This window comes from Emys orbicularis, chromosome 15 (assembly GCF_028017835.1).
Source record: "Emys orbicularis isolate rEmyOrb1 chromosome 15, rEmyOrb1.hap1, whole genome shotgun sequence".
Lineage (NCBI taxonomy): Eukaryota > Metazoa > Chordata > Testudines > Emydidae > Emys > Emys orbicularis.
This window is the reverse complement of record NC_088697.1, coordinates 8,987,637-9,006,521: the sequence shown is the minus strand read 5'-3', so window position 1 is coordinate 9,006,521 and position 18,885 is coordinate 8,987,637. Positions and strand designations below refer to the sequence as shown.

The window sequence follows — 18,885 nt, the reverse complement described above, 5'->3', positions numbered from 1 at the left end:
TAAAAACTGAGAAGCTTTTTTTGACTCTTCCCCACTATGTAAGTCAAACAGCATCTCCCCCTGGTGGGAGAACACTAAATTCCACCCTCCCATGCTAGTTTCTCTGAGGAACTGGTAAATCAAGCCCAGCTCTCGGGTCTAGAAACCAGCTTCTAACCAGCCTTGTAATAGCTCCTGTTTGCTAGCTGGAGAGCGAAGGAACTAAGACAGAAGGCAAATATCAGAAAAGGAATCTCAACTTGCAAAGCAGCAGCCTTAGGGCTCCTGCTACACTGTGATTGTGCTTTTGCAGAAGCAGCCTGGCTAGCTCAGTTGATAGAGCATGAGACTCTTAATCTCAGGGTCATGGGTTCGAGCCCCATGTTGGGTGCTTCATCTTGCTGCCTTAAGTGTGCTTTTTTGTGTATATGACGAGCCCGAAATGAAATGTACTCTCTTGCCTCTCAATGATCTTACACAGAAAAAGTCTCTTCCTGTTAGCTTAGATAGAACAGGAAGAGAGAACAAACTAACATTTCCCTCTATTCAAGGGACACCATCATAGGACCTAGCCACATCAGCCACACCTTCAGAGGCTCGTTCACCTGCACATGTACCAATGTGATATATGCCATCATGTGCCAGCAATGCCCCTCTGCCATATACACTGGACAAACCATACAGTCTCTATGCAAAAGAATAAATGGACACAAATCAGACATGGAGAATTGTAACATTCAAAAACCAGTAGGAGAGCACTTCAATCTCCCTGGACACTCAATAACAGACTTAAAAGTGGCCATTCTTCAACAACAAAAAACCTTCAAAAACAAACTTCAACAAGAAACTGCAGAACTGGAATTAATTTTCAAACTGGACACCATCAAATTAGGCCTGAATAAAGACTGGGAGTGGCTGATTCACTACAAAAAATATTTTCCCCTCTGTCAACTGTTGGGAATGGGCCACATCCACCATGATTGAATTGGCCTCATTAGCACTACAAAAAGTAATTTCCCCTCTTTTGCTATTTACCCCTTCTTGTCAACTTGTGGCACCTTAGAGACTAACTGTTTGCCTTAGAAAGTGTGGGAGGGAAACCTGCAGGTACTTAGGTCACTCCAGTCCAGCTTCTGACAAAAGGTTTTGTGGGAAAGGGCCTGAGGTAGCCTAGGAGGACAAGGAGAGGAAACAAGGCAGCCGGTGAGAAGGGGCGTACAGCAGTTTAGCTGCTTCCTAAGCATGCAGAGCTGATAAACCAGGAGCAGCACTAGGGGGCAGGCAAAGCTAAAGGGCCTGTCATTGTGAAACATAGCAACACAAATGAAGTGGTGTCAAAACCCCCGGCTTGGGTTCTAGGACAGAATTGCTCTTTGCTCTGTGGGCTCTCCTGTAAGAGCCACTAGATAGGCAGAAGAAGCAGAGAGGGTTGTGCTGCGGTAAATGAAGGCCCAGGAGGATTGTTCATCTTGGGATTTGTTTTGCTCTTGTGATCCTGCTGGGAAAGCTGAAGTGTCATTCGAATTTATGTCAATGCATTGGCCTGGGCTTCAGTTGTGACAATGAGCGGGGGGTGGGGTGGGCTTCAGCCTCTGCTTCCTATGTACAATTGTAGGTGGTTTCTGTGGTGTAGCAATTATTATGTTGGTCTAACATGTAGAAAGTATCTGGTTCAAAACCAGCCAGGAGCATTGGTGCTTCTGGCTCTTTTAGTCCAAGTCCTTTCTCAAATACATCCATAACTTCTATGCTTTCTTCTTCATTAGTTTTTCCTTCTATGAAACTTTTAAGGTCAAAAAGAGGGGGTTAGCCTGCATGTTGAGGGAAGGAATAGATAATTATTTGGGAGATTACAGCTGCTTAAAAAATCTGAGCACAGAAACTGTAGGATCTTAATTTAATTAATTTAATTTAATAAAAAAGAATAAATTTAAATTTATTAAAAGAGAATAAATTTAATTAATAAATACACTAATAGATAAACTGATTAATAATTTAATATATTTAAATTAAATAAATGTAATTTAATTTAATTGCCACACAACTGTGCTCATGAATTAAAGTGAAACACAACATTTTTGCAGAAAAGTTTTGTTCCATGACCTGGAATTGAACCTAGGTTAAAGAGGTACTACCTCTCAGCTGCTAGTGCTTCTACGCTGTCTCAGGCTACTTTCTATCCAACTTGGGAAACCGACCCAGTTTCTATTCTCCTGTGGGAACAAGACCAGAGCATGAAGGAACCCCTGTGCTCAATGTCACAAACTGAAACGAATCAAAGGCACTGAAAAAAAATCTAATTATGCATCTAATTCCTCCACCAGGATGACAAGAGAAACACAAACAAATCTCAACAGGAACAACCCTCCTCGGCTTTCAATTACCCCATCGCAATCCTCTCACCTGCTTTTTCTGCCTACCTAGAGGCTGTTCCAGAAAAAAAAACTTGTTGATAGTATTTCTGAGAGAAGGGTTTTGATACAGCCTCATAGGATGTGGCACACTATAACAGGGCTCTTGGTTTTAGCTGCCTCCTATCTTTGCTCCTATGTAGTCAATTCTGTGCCCTCATGAAGCAGATAAACCAGAGTCGGTAGGGCACCCAACCTGGGACTCAAGCCCAGACCGTGAGACTTACATTCCATATTATCAGTGTTTACTGTACTGTTCCCTTCTTCCTCCACCTGTATGTTTAACACCCAAATCTGCCTACCCTCAAGCAATGCCAACTTTCTCCTGGGGAATAAATTGGAATTTACCCAACTAGGTGCCCTCAATATGCAGCTTCTGAAGGTATTTGAATTTCTTCCCCCTTCTCTTGCCACTACTCTAACAGAAATCCTAAGCAAGCACTTTTCTCATGTTAAAAGAGAGATTGTAATGAGGACATTTCTCCATGTAGAATAAAATGATTGTTTCAGGAGTGGGCTATTAATCCAGGCTTCCAATGGAGACCAGAACACCTACTTGAGAGAAAGATAGTGCCTTGAATCTGGAATTTTAGAGCACTTGACCATCCTGACACAATAGAAGCAGCTGATTTATCAACCCTAGTTTTCTTAAATGTTTTATGAGCTGCTCAGGGAGGCCCAGGTGGCACATCTCTTTCAACACCTAGAGGACCTCTACAGCACAGCTGGTTTTTAGACACAATCACCCTCACCTAAAGTTGCAGGTTTCTTAGAGCCCTGTGACTTCTGAGGTGTGGTAGTCTCCCTGCTCACTTATTAGGGGAATAAAAGATATGCACTAGCACAAACCTCCTCTGCTTTCTCCAGATTTCATGATCTTGTAGGTGGGATCAGAAGCCTGGGCTCAATTCTTGTTCAGAGAAAGTAACTTTACAACAAAAAACCTTAGTTCATTCCTCACTTGCAATTCAAACAAAAGTGTGATTTTTTTCCTGACTCCCCCTTCTTCTAAATGATGCTGGTAAGGGCTTTGGAGACCATATGAAAATCAAAGCTTCCCACTGACTAATAGCAGAATGTGGGCATATTTCCACTGTGCACCTCAAAGTCGAGGCTGCATGCCCTTTTACACAAATAGACATGTGCAAATTATTTCCCCCCTTGCTAGCTAGCCTAACCAACATTATAATAACAATAATAGACATTCAAATTGACCCCAAGATAAAAAACTGGGCAAAAACTTAGGTGCTTAACTGGAAGCTGAGTTCTTCTGAAAATCTGGCTGTAGTGGTGGGTGTGAGATCTTCTGAAAATTCTGGCCAATTATGTGTCTGGAACCTCTAAGAACCATCTCAACTTTTAGCATTTGAAAGGACCTGATGAAAAAGCCTTCCTTCTGTTCAACTCAGTAGAGATTTTGTCCTTGATTTAAAATTGCCATGTTTCACCTTGATCCCAGGTTTAGGTTTCAACACAATTTATTTTATTTTTGTATGCAATGCGAAACAAATATTCCTCTGTAGACACTTGAACAGAGGGCTATACGTAGATCTGCCACTAAATCACATTGCCTTTCACCTTGAGCAAGACGGCAACCAGCAGTATACAGGTGGAAGGCTATGAAATCTGGTTCATTCTCAGAACCCTTCAGCAGCTAGACATCAGGAATGGGAAGAGGCTACTGATCCTTCTTTCCAGGTGGTTAATTCTGAAGGCTAGTCTATAGAGCTGGGTGAACGTTTTTTGGATGAATATTTTATTTACCGATATATTTTGGTAGGCCAAAAATGATTATTTTTTTTAGTTTTGTTTCAACAAGAAAACTAAAAAAAAAATTAATTTTGGAGCAACCTGAACTATATTATTATTATTATTATATAGGTTAGTCTAGCTAGCAAGCAAGGATATAAATGATTTGCCCAGCTCTACTTGTATGAAAGATCCAGAATGGGAACATACCTGTGCTCTGTTATGAGGCTGTTTGATTTTCACATGGTCTCCAAATCCCATCTGAGCATGATGAAGTATCAATTGAGGAGACAACAAGTGAAGATAAGTGTTGAAAAGCTGCTTTCCCTGACTGGAAATCAAATCCGGGTCACAGTGGTGAAAGCGCCGAAACCTAATGAATAGACTAGACCACCGGAGAGGTAACAGTGGGTGTTTTTTATCACCTGTACTAGGCTTTCTCTGTCTCTTCTGTCTAATTTTAGAACCTGGTCCATTCTCCATTGCCCTGAGGGGACAAGAATGGAGGGTGAAGGATCCCCTGTGCTCAGGGTCACAAACTGAGCCCAACCAAAGGCTTTGACACAAACTCAAATGATGCCTCATCTTCCTCCACAAGGGTCACAAGAGTAACACAAACAAACCCCAAGACAAACAATCCTCTTCTGCTTTCATTTAGGCCCATCACAACCCTCTCCACTTCTTCTTCCTCCTACCTAGAGGCTCTTCCAGGAAAACACCTGGAGCCAATACTAGCTCTTTCCTCGAAGCCCAGGGAGGGGTTTTGATAGCACCTCTCATGAGCTGACAGGAGTTAGATTCAGTGCAATGGGGCCCTTAGCTTTGCCTGCTCCCTAGCCTTGCTCTCTTGAGGCTCTTAGGCAGGAAATGTCTCTTCCTGTCTCTGAGATTTAGTAGAAGAGGAAGAGAGGACAAATTGACATTTCCATCATCTTCTGAGAGTGAGAGAGAATTTTCTCCTCTTCTATTCTAGCCTACCTAAGAGAGGGAAAAATAACCCTTCAGGAGCTGACTGTCCCGCTTCAGCAATCTTTAGCTTCTCTACTTCTTCCTACATTGGTTCTAGCTCTGCATTGGGCATATAAGTACCTGCATGTCATATCCTTCCTAGCCCTCTTTATTGTCAGGGAGATTGTTTCTGGCTGTGGACAGAGTCAGCTCTCTATTGACTGGATCACACTGTATTCATTTCTTGTATATTTCTCTAACTCCTCGTTACTGCATTTGTGATGATTTATAAAAACCAGCCCGAGAGTAAAACAAGATGGCAATAAAACTTTTTTTAAAAAATGACGTGTCCTCAATTTATAATATTGGAAATTATTTTGTTTTCTGTTTCTCTTTTATATCAATTTACTGTGCTAAAAATACCAATGGAACAGTAAGGACATTTGTAGCTCAGAGCTTGTGTTAACATCGTTTGAAGACAAGCAAGATGAGTGTTAAAAATATTATGGGAAAAACATTATTTAAAAAGGGGAATGTGATGTTGTATGTTAAAAGGAGGGGTTAGAGAGTTCCAATTATTATGTTCTGATTCCTCACACCCCAACCCTGCCTAGCCAGGAAAGTAGTGGAAATGTGATCATCAGTCAATAGATTAATCTGACATGAAAAGGATACACGAGGTTGTTTGTAGTTAGCTCAACATAGACAAAAGTGAGGGGGAAACTGCTGGCTGGGAGCTAAACACACAGGACAAAGGGTTGGGATTCTTCTATGCTCAGATTTGTTATGTAGCTGGCAGTCTCCCAAATGATGGTCTGTTACTTCCCTCAAAATGCTGGCTAAGCCTCTCCTTTTGAACTTAAATCTCCATGAAAGGAACAAAATAACGAGGAAGAAAGCATAGACGCTATGGATGTATTTGAGAAAGGACTTTGAGTGATAAAAGACCAAAGGAGAGAAAGCAGCAATGTTTCTGCCTGGTTTTGAACCAGGGACCTTATGCATGTTAAGCAAATGTGATAACCACTACACTACAAAAAGCAACAAAGAGTCCTGAGGCACCTTATAGAGTAACAGATGTAGAGGCACATACACTTTCGTGGGTGAATACCCACTTTGTCAGACGCATGTAATGGAAATTTCCAGAGGCAGGTATAAATACGCAGGCAAGAATCAGTCTGGAGATAATGAGGTTAGTTCAATCAGGGAGGGTGTGGCCCTTGGTGTTCACACCTCAACTGCTAGAAGAGGGCAATTTCAAAGATTACAAGGAATTGGATCTCTGCAGCTCTTCGTCTTTGGATTCACATGGAGTAGGAACTGTAACTGCAATTGAGGAACCAGGTAATGGCATAGATGGTCCAGCACTTCGGGTTGCAGGCTTTTCAGGTACAGGGAGACTAGTGAAGGCTGCATAGCCTGTCAACGTTGTACTTCATTCCCCAGAGGGGATCAGTCCTGGGATCCTGGCAGCCAGTCTCTCTTAGATGACTTACATAAGAACACAAGACTGGTCATACTAGATCAAACCAATGGTCCATCTAGCCCAGTATGCCGCCTGAGAGTGACCAGTGCCAGATGCTTCAGAGGGAATGAACAGAACCAGCTTGTTGATCTGAAAGCTGAAGGACTTCCACCCTTACCTTGAACTTTATTGTTGTAGATTCCACCTTACCACACCTCACCCGAGGTCTCTGGGCAAATCAGGGGTGAACTAATCCTTCGATACCGACGTGTCCAACTCCAGTTGAAGTGAGGCAATTGGGCCAATGTCAGTTTGAAATAGCCCCGCTTAAACCAGCAGTTTTCTCAAAGTATCTGCTGTTGCAAACCGCATGTAGTGTGGACATGCGAACCCCAAAGGTATCAAACATGAAAGAAACATAAGGACAGTTCTGGGGAGGTTTCCATGGCCAGGCCTGATGGTTAAACAGCTGTGCTCTAACAGCTGGCCTCCTCAAAAAGAAAAGGGGCTTCAGCACCCATAAAAATAACTGGTTGCAAAAATAAATCATGCATCCATCACCTTTTTAAATTCTGACATCTCCTGCTCAATGTTTCTTTGTTTAGCAAACAACCGAATTGGGGAACTCTGTGGTTGTTACCTTCTAACGGAGAAAAGGTTACACATATTGTCTCAAGCAATTTTCCTCTTAACAGAAAATTTATTTTAAAGTTTATTTAAAATAAATTCCATTTGAAATAGAAATAATTACAGTCTATACTGGGTCTCTCTTTTCATACATGTTATTTCTCTCACATGTTCCCCCACTCTAATTCCTTTGGAGTGAGGTTTTACTTTTCAGGATTAGCCACCATTTCCGATACAGTAGGAGGGGGCAGGGAGAGAACTAGAAGAAAACCTGAATTATATTGTAACACTGAAAGTTATCACATAATCAGCCTCTTACTTTACACTAATTAACTTCATATTTAATTACATTGTCACTGATAATTTATTCAAAGATTACAAAATAGGGCACTTTTCTCTTATTTCCCATTTCCACCCAGTCAGCTTTCTGTGAAGTCACATTCTACAGTAACTTAGGAGCCTTCCATTTCTGAGAGTTCATTTCTCCCTGGGTCTTCTCCCATAAGTGTGGGTGGAAGGAGTCTCACACTACATGGGTAGGTTGCATCATGAGAAAAACTACCTGTGCTCTATTTTCACACTTTCTACTCTTTCAAAGTAGCAGGAGGCAGAGAAGTGATGCATTAGACTCAAGAGCAAACGTAAGAGACCAAACCACAGACTCTGGACTCAGCATTCACGTATCCTGGAGTCCGAACATGTCAGGTATCTATTAAAAAAGGTATCTTTCTGCAGCTATATCACATTCAACACGGATTTCATTTTCTACACATTTGCAGCATCTCCCAGGGGTGAGCTGAAAAGAAATGTCACTTCCATTTTTCCCCATCTCTACCTAGATAGGGATTGCATTTCCCAAATAATAGGCAACATGCAGCTGATTAGGAATGAGATATCTTCAGAAGCGACCTTCTGCAGGGCCTGGGCCACAATTGATTTGGTAGCCAAATGTATGGGTATTTTGCTTAGTTACAAGTCATTTACTAGGGAATCCTCTTCTCAGCCCTTTAGGGAAAATATTGACCTAACCACTTGAACAACAGGGGGATTGGGATGGTGATGGGGAATAAGGTAATCCCTCTGATTTACCCTATCTTCTTCTGTTGTTACAGAGGGTGAAATGACATTTTTCCCTATCCCTGCCCTGTTCCTGCTCTTTGTTATAGTTCAATATATTTTAAGTGAGGAAAATGGTAGTAAAAATATCTGCTCTCCAACACAACCTGAAGCAACATGAAAGCAACTGGGAATGAAACAACTTGTTGCCAAAGGGGGAACCTGATGACTATCAATTGCTTTGAAATGGGGGAACAGTATAACCGTGATGCTCAGGGTTTGTTTAGACTAGGAAAAGCGGTGGAGTTTAGGTCAGGTCAAGGGGAAAGCTAATGCCAACCACTGCACCTGGGCTGCATCTGCACTACAACTATAATGGTCTTTTTACACCAAGATCACTAACTTGAGCAGCCAACACCTAGTACAGTCCTAGTGGATGTAAGGCACAGGTGGTTTTTGCCTCAGTGTAGCTTGTTGGGATCAAACCTCTCTTCCCCACCTGGAGCGGATGAACATTCCTGGCTGGTGGGACACACAGTCCTTCAACTCAAAAGGAAAGGAGTTGATAGAAAAGATCACAGGACTGATCCCAAAAAAGGGTGAGCTGCAAAAGGCAGAAGCATGCAACTCATCTGGGGGAGCTGAGAGACTACGCTGAAGACGGTGCAAAGATCACTATGTGGGAATTAGCAAATGTGATCTAAAAAAAAAAAAACAACCTTTGGCCAGCCCTAGTCAAGGCAGATCACTCTCATGTGGATTTTCTGATGTCTAATAAGGGTTGAGCTCTGATTGAAGTGTTTCCCACACTCAGAGCATGTGTAGGGTGTCTCTCCCGTGTGGATTCGCTGATGAGTGATAAGGTTTGAGCACTGATTGAAGCGTTTCCCACACTCAAAGCATCCATAAGGTTTCTCACCCGTGTGTATTCTCCTATGTGTGATAAGGTATGAGCTCCGATTGAAGCGTTTCCCACACTCAGAGCATCCATAAGGTTTCTCACCTGTGTGGATTCTCCTATGTGTGATCAGTACAGAGCTCTGATTAAAGCTTTTCCCGCACTCAGAGCACATGTAGGGCGTCTCTCCTGTGTGGATTCTCTGATGTGTGATTAGGGTAGAGCTGTGATTGAAACTTTTCCCGCACGCAGAGCATGTGTAGGGTCTCTCACCCGTATGGATTCTCTGATGTGTGGTAAGGGCTGAGCTATAACTGAAGCGTTCCCCACACTCAGAGCAGGTGTAGGGCGTCTCTCCTGTGTGGATTCTACGATGTGTGATAAGGTGTGAGCTCCGATTGAAACTTTTTCCACACTCAGAGCATATGTAGGGCCTCTCTCCTGTGTGGATTCGCTGATGTGTGATAAGGGCTGAACTATCAATGAAGTGTTTCCCACACTCAGAGCATCCATAAGGTTTCTCACCCGTGTGGATTCTCTGATGTGCATTAAGGGCTGAGCTATAACTGAAGCGTTTCCCACACTCAGAGCACGTGTAGGGTGTCTCTCTTGTGTGGCTTCTCTGATGTGTGATCAGAGTAGAGCTCTGATTGAAGCTTTTCCCACACTCAGAGCATATGTAGGGTCTCTCACCGGTGTGGACTCGCTGATGTGCAGTAAGGGCTGAACTACCAATGAAGCGTTTCCCACACTCAGAGCACATATAGGGTTTCTCTCCTGTGTGGATTCTACGATGTGTGATAAGGTGTGAGCTCCGATTGAAACTTTTTCCACACTCAGAGCATAAGTAGGGCCTCTCTCCTGTGTGGATTCGCTGATGTGTGATAAGGGCTGAACTATCAATGAAGTGTTTCCCACACTCAGGGCATCCATAAGGTTTCTCACCCGTGTGGATTTTCCTATGTGTGATAAGGTGTGAGCTCCGATTGAAGCGTTTCCCACACTCAGGGCATGTGTAGCATGTTCCTTCCAAGTTCATTCTCTCAAGAGTAATAAGGTCTGAGTGGCTACTGAAGTTTTCCTCTGGCCTGTGCTGACTCTCACAGGTTTTTGCTTTTTCTGGGAGTGCACAACTCCCGGAATCATTCCCTTTGGATCTTCCTGATAACATCCCATGGGGTTCTACTTGCTCAGCATCTTCCTGATGGGGTTTCTCCTTGTTCTCGCTCACCATCCCAACACCTGATGGGAGACAGAGAGAATCCAGACATAGGTCATTCCCTGCCCCAGAGAGAAAGGAAATCTCAGAGAGAAGAATGGAAAAAGGGATGAACAAACCAAAATATGTGCAGGAGAAATAAAACCTATCAGGAGCTGATTTTCCCCAAATCCTTCCCCAGAGAGAGAGGAAGAGATCAGTTCTGGGTCCGCATCTTACCAGCTCTCTCAGGGGAAAGCCAGATGGGGAGGGATCTGCTGCCAGTTGTCAGTCAGGATACGTGGGAAGCCATGAGTGACATCTGCCTAATGATTCCACATCTGCAGGGAACAATTCTGAACTTGGAGAGATCACAAGGTCTTTGTAGGGCATCCCAAATGTTTCCTGTATTCATGGACAATTTTTGAGTTGGTTTAACCAATTCCTCACCTGTGCAGGCAGCTCTTGAGAGCAGTTTTTCCCCAGAGCCTTGGAGGTCTGGGACCCATGGCTCTTCCCCTCGTTCCAGCTGCGAGATCACATCAGGTTTGGAAACTGGAAACCCTGCTCAAGGCAAAGAAAACAAGGGAAGTCAGTGGAATTTGTGGGATAGTTGTCACAAGGAATATTCCATGATTTTAACCCCAGATCATTTTTAAGTAGTAACATCCCAAGGCCAGCTTCCTTGGCTCAAAGTGGCAGGAGAGTTTATTATTATTATAAATCATATTCATTATCTTAGTTCCTAACGACCAACCAACAGTGGGTCCTCATTGTTGTAGGCACAGTACAAACCCAGAAGAGTAGATGGTCAGTAAGGACATAAGAACGGCCGTACTGGGTCAGCCCAAAGGTCCATCCAGCCCAGTATCCTGTCTACTGACAGTAGCCAATGCCAGGTGCCACAGAGGGAGTGAACCTAACAGGTAATGATCAAGTGATCTCTCTCCTGCCATCCATCGCCACCCTCTGACAAACAGAGGCTAGGGACACCATTCCTTACCCATCCTGGCTAATAGCCATTAATGGACTTAACCTCCATGAATTTATCTAGTTCTCTTTGAAACCTTGTTATAGTCCTAGCCTTCACAACCTCCTCAGGCAAGGAGTTCCACAAGTTGACTGTGCGTTGTGTGAAGAAGAACTTCCTTTTATTTGTTTTAAACTTGCTGTCCTTTAATTTCATTTGGTAGCCCCTACTTCTTATATTATGAGAACAAGTAAATAACTTTTCCTTATTCACTTTCTCCACACCACTCACGATTTTATATACCTCTATCATATCCCCCCTTAGTCTCCTCTTTTCCAAGCTGAAAAGTCCTAGCCTCTTTAATCTCTCCTCATATGGGACCCATTCCAACCCCCTAATCATTTTAGTTGCCCTTCTCTGAACCTTTTCTAATGCCAGTATATCTTTTTTGAGATGAGGAGACCATATCTATACGCAGTATTCAAGATGTGGGTGTACCATGGATTTATATAAGGGCAATAAATTATTCTCCATCTTATTCTCTATACCCTTTTTAATGATTCCTAACATCCTGTTTGCTTTTTTGACCGCCGCTACACACTGCGTGGACATCTTCAGAGAACTATCCACGATGACTCCAAGATCTTTTTCCTGATTTGTTGTAGCTAAATTAGCCCCATCATATTGTATGTATAGTTGGGGTTGTTTTTTCCAATGTGCAGTACTTTACATTTATCCACATTAAATTTCATTTGCCATTTTGTTGCCCAATCACTAAGTTTTGTGAGATCTTTTTGAAGTTCTTCACAGTCTGCTTTGGTCTTAACTATCTTGAGCAGTTTAGTATCGTCTGCAAACTTTGCTACCTCACTGTTTACCCCTTTCTCCAGATCATTTATGAATAAGTTGAATAGAATTGGTCCTAGGACTGACCCTTGGGGAACACCACTAGTTACCCCTCTCCATTCTGAAAATTTACCATTTATTCTTACCCTTTGTTCCCTGTCTTTTAAACAGTTCTCAATCCATAAAAGGATCTTCCCTCTTATCCCATGACAACTTAATTTACATAAGAGCCTTTGGTGAGTGACCTTATCAAAGGCTTTCTGGACACTATGTTCACTGGATCCCCCTCGTCCACATGTTTGTTGACCTCTTCAAAGAACTCTAATAGATTAGTAAAAAATGATTTCCCTTTACAGAAACCATGTTGACTTTTGCGCAACAATTTATGTTCTTCTATGTGTCTGACAACTTTATTCTTTACTATTGTTTCAACTAATTTGTCCGGTACTGATGTTAGACTTACCGGTCTGTAATTGCCGGGATCACCTCTAGAGCCCTTTTTAAATATTGAGGTTACATTAGCTATCTTTCTGTCATTGGGTACAGAAGCCAATTTAAAGGACAGGTTACAAACCATAGTTAATAGTTCTGCAATTTCACAGTTAAGTTCTTTCAGAACTCTTGGGTGAATGCCATCTAGTCCCGGTGACTTGTTACTGTTAAGTTTGTCAATTAATTCCAAAACCTTCTCTGGTGCCCTGAAGAATTTACTATCTAAATAAACAAGACAGACACAGAATGGGGGAAGGGGTAGAACCCACCAGCAGAGTGAACTATGTGAAGGCAGAGTGACCGATCTGATGAACAGAGGCATACACCTTGTGACTATTGTATTTAATGTTACGACGAGGGACAGTGTTTTCTGGAAATTGCTGCTATTACTGTATTTTTTTCTGAAATTACTCTTCATTTCTGGAACCACCCTTCATATCAGGAATTGCTGAATAGAGGGTGGGTGGGGCATGCAGAGTCACAACCCCCCAGATTTATGCCCAGAGACACCTGACTCCGCCCCAGGGTGCAGGGCAGAGACTGGAGGCTGGCTGCTGTTGAGACTTGCTCCTCATAGAAGTCTGGGCTCAGCAAAACCACTTTGCAGTTTCCCCATGGCAGGCAGGGCAGTTGGCAGTAGGACACCAGGCTCTCTCATCATGCTACAGAGCGGACGGCGCTCGCACCTGCTCTCGACTGTGTTCACAGCACCTCTCCTCTGCTCATCTCCCCTGTACACAGCTGGTTCATGCCCCGTCTCCCCAGCACACAAGCTGGCTCTAGGCTATCAATGCCAGTGTCTGGGCCCCACCTCCCCCACACAGCTGGCTTCTGTCCCCTCCCCCCAATGCACTTGTGACATTGCACTCTATATAATTTTATGAAAGTATGCTCATGATTATGAATATAATGTAACTGAAATATGCTTCATGCAAAAGGTCTCTTGTAAGGTATCATTACAAAGTTTATAATCTACTGAGTGTGGTCATCCTATTTGTATAAATGTACCACTCTTGTATCTGAAACTAGAAATATAAAATATAACTCTGAGGGCCTATTGTAATTATGCAAAGTGTGGGCCATTAATGGTGGTTTGGAATCTTGATGGCTGCCATTAACCAGGACAATTGTCTGTAGATGGCTCTGTTTTACTGGTAAGTCTTCCTGTATGTGTGTGTGCTGGCAAGTGGGTAATGAAGTCTTACAGTGACATGTGATCAGGTCATCTGAACTGAAATCCATCTTTAACCTGGCGCTTTTCTATTGAGAAGGAGGGGGTGAGAACCCAGAGAGGGACAAAGGATTCCCCCTTTATGCAAAAGATATAGAAGTGGGTGGGACAGAACCAAGAGAGGGGGCCATCATGAGAAATCCCCTAGCTACCACCTGAGCTGGAACAAGGGCTGTACCAAGGGAAAGGACTGTGCCCAGACTAGGAAGGCGTCCAGTCTGTGAAAGAAACTTATTGAAACATCTCTGAGGGTCAGATTTTAGCTGTATTCAGTTTTATTACTGTTTTAGACTTAGATTTGAGTGTTTTATTTTATTTTACTTGGTAATTCACTTTGTTCTGTCTGTTACTATTTGGAACCACTTAAATCCTACTTTCTGTATTTAATAAAATCACTTTTTACTTATTAAAAAACCCAGGGTATGTATTAATACCTGGGGGTTGGGGTGGGGAACAGCTGTGCATCTCTCTCTATCGGTGATATAGAGGGCGAACAATTTATGAGTTTATCCTGTATAAGCTTTATACCGGGTAAAACGGATTTCTTTGGGGTTTAGACCCCATTGGGAGTTGGGCATCTGAGTGTTAAAGACAGGAACACTTCTGTGAGCTGCTTTCAGTTAAGTCTGCAGCTTTGGGGCACGTGATTCAGACCCTGGGTCCTTGTTGGAGCAGACTGGCATGTCTGGTTCAACAAGACAGGGTGCTGGAGTTCTGAGCTACCAGGGCAGGAAAGTGGGAGCAGAAGTAGTCTTGGCACATCGGTTGGCAGTTCCCAAGGGGGGTTCTGTGATCCAACCCATCACAGCACTTTCATGCTAAAGGATTATATATTGCTCATGTTTGTCAAATACTCTGTTTTCATTGCCAGCAAACACTGGTCCTAGTTATGACTGTTATCTGTATATTTGATCCAGCCCTTGAAAGCATGAATTTTTCACACACTATGATGCTGAGATGGGCCAGATGATACCGGGGAGGGCTCAGGGATGTCCTGTGCAATCTGGTATCACTAAAAGGTGATGAATGCAAGATCTAAAGGCTGGTTATGCAGATCTCCATCTTTTGAAGCTTTGCCCCACGCAGAAAGGGGCAGTGACTGATTTCACCTCATTCAGCAGATTGAAAGACAGATAGACTTTTTTGGGAGAAACAGCTGCCTTTGAGCTGACTGAGGGGGGTCTTTTGGGGCTACAAACTGACATGTACTGATAACCAAGAGGTAAGCCTTTAAGAACAGTTCCAAAGTGTATTAAAACCTATCAGGGATTACCAAGAGGACTCATGAGGGGACGACGGTAAATACGCATTTGGATTGTCTTCTTGTTTTATACGTTTTCACCCATAAAGCTTAACCTCTGGCACACTGCCATGGATTCACAGGATCTGTGCAATGCCCTGGCTTTTAAACAGTCCTTGGGAGGTGCCCCTTGAGTGCGCTAGACCCCCAAGGGGTCCCACTCTTCCACAAGGATAGGCCATGTAGCTTCAACACCTGAGACTGAGCCTCTGGCTTCAACACTCCTATTTCAACCTGTGAGCTCTGCCAGCAGGTCCAGCTGAACGACACTCCTGTTCAGAGACTGTTCCTCATTCATGCTTCAGTGCAGCTCAGAAAGTTTTTGCTGTGACACTGGGCAGACTGTTAAAACATAGCAGGGTTTATTAGTCAACCGAAACACAGCATTGGAAAGTCCTTAGATTAGGACTGAGAAGCAAAGAAGACAATATAGTCCATACTGGCCAATTCCCTTGAGCCATGCTGCTGTAGAAAACATTTTGTTTTCCTTTTACTGTGCCTGCCCATTTGTCTTTGCTGCGGTAGAGCTCCCTGCACCAAAATTCCCACCTCTATCACACACACACTGCGCTCACAGCCCTTGGAGAGAAAGCAAAGCACAGGAACTGGACGTTAGTCCAGTGAAGACAGTGGAGGACAAGCTGCAATCCTCAAACCCTAGTCAAATGGGAGAGGCATGTGGGTCCCTACCCATAGTGAGGGGCTGGCTAGAGGCCTGATACCTGAGAGGGCATTCCTTGAGCAAACCATGGAGGCAGGTCAAAGACTTAGCTACACCAGAACTGTGACATCGTAAAAGCACCTTTTGGGGAATTAGGAAATCTAGTTACTCAGGTGTAATGGGAGGGAGAATTCACACACTGGGGGAGTTTGAGAAGGCTGGGGAATTAAACACTAAAATTCAGGAACAACAGCCTCTAATTCTTCTGGAAAATGGAGACTGTAAGAAACAAGAACTGGGCCACGTAACCTCAGGAACATGCATGGAGGAGCAAGGAGGTGAACATAAATAAATGGGTTATTGAGCCTTATATTAGGTTCAGGCTTTGTGGGAGTAGTTATACTGAAGTCTAGGATTTACCTGAATAGGCCTAAGGAGAGAATCCCAGGTCAGATATTTTGCACCCTCATTTTGAGAGATTAATGAGTAACCACAAACAGGTGCAACACGCCACAGGATTCTGAAAGAAGGAAGTTTGGGGAGGGCTTTAGCAATTAGGTTGCTATGCAGTATCTCAGCAGTTGGACCGCATTCATATATTGGAATTATTAATAAATAAGTGATGTAAATCATGAGTATTAATGCTTGATGCTTAATTATGGACTTCCCAAAGGCCACATATGAGTTGGGGCAGCTATTGACATTACTGTAATCAGAGTAAGGGAGCAGATATAGTATATAGCCATCCTATTACCATAAGGAAGTGGATAAAATACCTCTCCTAGTTACCACTTTTTCATTTTGTTGGGTCCTCGAGACGGTGTAAACTGAAACAGGGCCTCCCTTGCCTCTCGATCTTTGTTTCCAATCGTGTCCATAACTTGTAAGTATGCACAGTGCAAGACCCTCTTTACAATACTTATCTTAGTCTAATCGTTATGTGTATTAATCCTTGCCTATGATTTCAATTATAATGGTCTGTATTAAATCAAGTTTCAGTGTGTTTCACCGAATTTCATCTTCTCAATTAACTTTGAGTAGCCATGTACAACGGCAAGTTTTACCCCAATACGTAACATTATAGATGTAAAAACTGTACAGGTTACACTACCACCTTGTGACATCATCAACAAAGTGCCCGGGTCGTGGCCCTCCTGTGGGAGGGAGGAATGCAGGAAGGACTCAGGATCGGTGGCCAGGATCACTGTGCACAGAGATGAGGAGGTTAGATGGGTAGGGGGGTAATGAGTGGGAGAGGGAGGTCAAGAGTTAAAATAATAATATTTTGGGGGAAAATGTATAATGAAGAGAAATAAAACTGGAGTGTAGGCACTAAAGCAACAAGGCTTGGGTAGGGATTCGGGATTAAACGTCTGAGATCCCCCACAGCTCTAGATCCCCAAACCTCTCCTCCCTCCCACTGACCCATCCAGCCCACTTCCTGGATGCCTTCCTCCATACTCCCCTCCCCTTCTTCCCATTACTCTCAGCCAGCACCACCTCCCAGCACCTTGGGAGTTTCTTGTGTTCCCTCGTCGTCTCTCACTACCTCATCCCTCCCTGTTGCTTCTTAGCTGTAACTCTGAACACACATTCCCCATGTCCTGGCACCCCAGAATTATCTCCTCCCCCCTTCTCCTCCCTTCCCATGGCTCTGTTCTCCCTTCACTTGTGGGGTCCTGAATGGCAACATTATACGTTCTCCTATCAAAAGATGAGCTCATCTGACTGTCACACAAGCCATGCATGAGTCATACACCTATTTACTCAATTTAGAATTCTACAGGTGGCATATTTTCCTCTTAAAATGAGGAAAAGTCATGAAAGCTCTAGTTATTAATGTAGTTATTAATGTATTCAATAAGGATAAATTAAATACAATTTTAAAATGACTGATAGCACCAAAAAAGCACGTCTAAAAATTATTCTAGTGGGTGGGAGATAAGGCAAAAAAAGGGGGACAAGAAAACTTGTCAAAACTTGTATAATTAATAAAGGTATAAAGTTATTACTATTCAGGTCCTTTAGAGACCCCACTGCTTCTAATATCCGAGTGGACAGGACTCCTTACCCAGCAAGACCACCATCTCATAGTTCTCCTGCATGACATCCCTGTAGAGGGCTCTCTGAGTGGGGTCCAGCAGAGCCCCCTCTTCCCTGGTGAAATGCACAGCCACCTCCTCAAAAGTCACCGGCCCCTGAAAGAGAAAGAGTCCAACACTCAGTACCTGCTGCCCCAGTCACAGCCCCACTATTCACCGAACAGCAGCACCAGGTAAATGGAAGCTCCGGAAGGCACATGTTAACAGAGTCCCACCCCCACCTTGCCTAGAGCAGCCAGGAGGCATCAGAGGGTGGAAAGAGAGAACCTTTGTGTCTCCCAGCTGACAGACGGAGGCAGGGTCTTTACATTTATCACATACCTACTAGCCAGAGCTTGATATAAGAGATGGGGTTGTCTCTGTACCATGCTGATGACTCCCTGGTAGGAATCCCAACACTCTCCAAATAAAATATATGGAAGAAAGGGGAAGTCAATAGTAAAGAATATAAGTGAGAAGGTCAGAATTGTAGAAAATTGGTAAGGGAAGCTATCAGAAATCAATGACCAACCAATGAAAATAAGAAGGAAGTTTTTAAAAGTATATTAAGTACAACATTAATCTTAACAATGGTAGTGGTAAATTACTAGATGGAAATGGTAGAATTATCAAAAATAATGCAGAAGAGGTAAAAGTGTTCAATAAATATTTCTCTCCTGGATTTGGAGAAAAACAGATGATGTAACACATATCATAAGATGTTGACGCCAACAGTCTTTCCATTCCAACAGTAACTCACGAGGACGTTAAACAGCAGCTATTAAAATTAGACATGTTTAAATCAGTGGGTCCAAATAACCAGAGTTTTGAAAGACCTGGTGGAGGAGCATGGTGGACTGTTAATGTTGATTTTAATTAGGACTTGGAACACTGGGGAAATTCCATTAGACTGGAATAAAGCTAATGCTGTGCCAATATTTAAAAAGTGTAAAAGAGATGACCTATCTAATTA

The 18,885-nt window shown here is 43.1% G+C and overlaps 1 protein-coding gene, 2 non-coding genes and 1 pseudogene across 3 annotated transcripts; 2 read left to right on the top strand and 2 right to left on the bottom strand.

Annotated features, from left to right (window-relative positions):
- The window catches only part of LOC135889359 (zinc finger protein 850-like), a 452,984-nt pseudogene that overhangs the window by 140,620 nt on the left and 293,479 nt on the right, over positions 1-18,885 (top strand).
- TRNAK-CUU (transfer RNA lysine (anticodon CUU)) lies at positions 298-370 on the top strand. Its single transcript has one exon. It is a non-coding gene; the product is annotated as a tRNA-Lys (tRNA).
- On the bottom strand, positions 6,056-6,129 carry TRNAV-AAC (transfer RNA valine (anticodon AAC)). Its single transcript has one exon. It is a non-coding gene; the product is annotated as a tRNA-Val (tRNA).
- On the bottom strand, positions 8,967-10,172 carry LOC135889458 (zinc finger protein 256-like). Its single transcript, XM_065417328.1, has 2 exons — positions 9,659-10,172; positions 8,967-9,574 (listed from the first exon to the last, which is right to left on the bottom strand). Exons 1-2 carry the CDS (start codon positions 10,170-10,172, stop codon positions 8,967-8,969), a joined length of 1,122 nt encoding a protein of 373 aa, XP_065273400.1.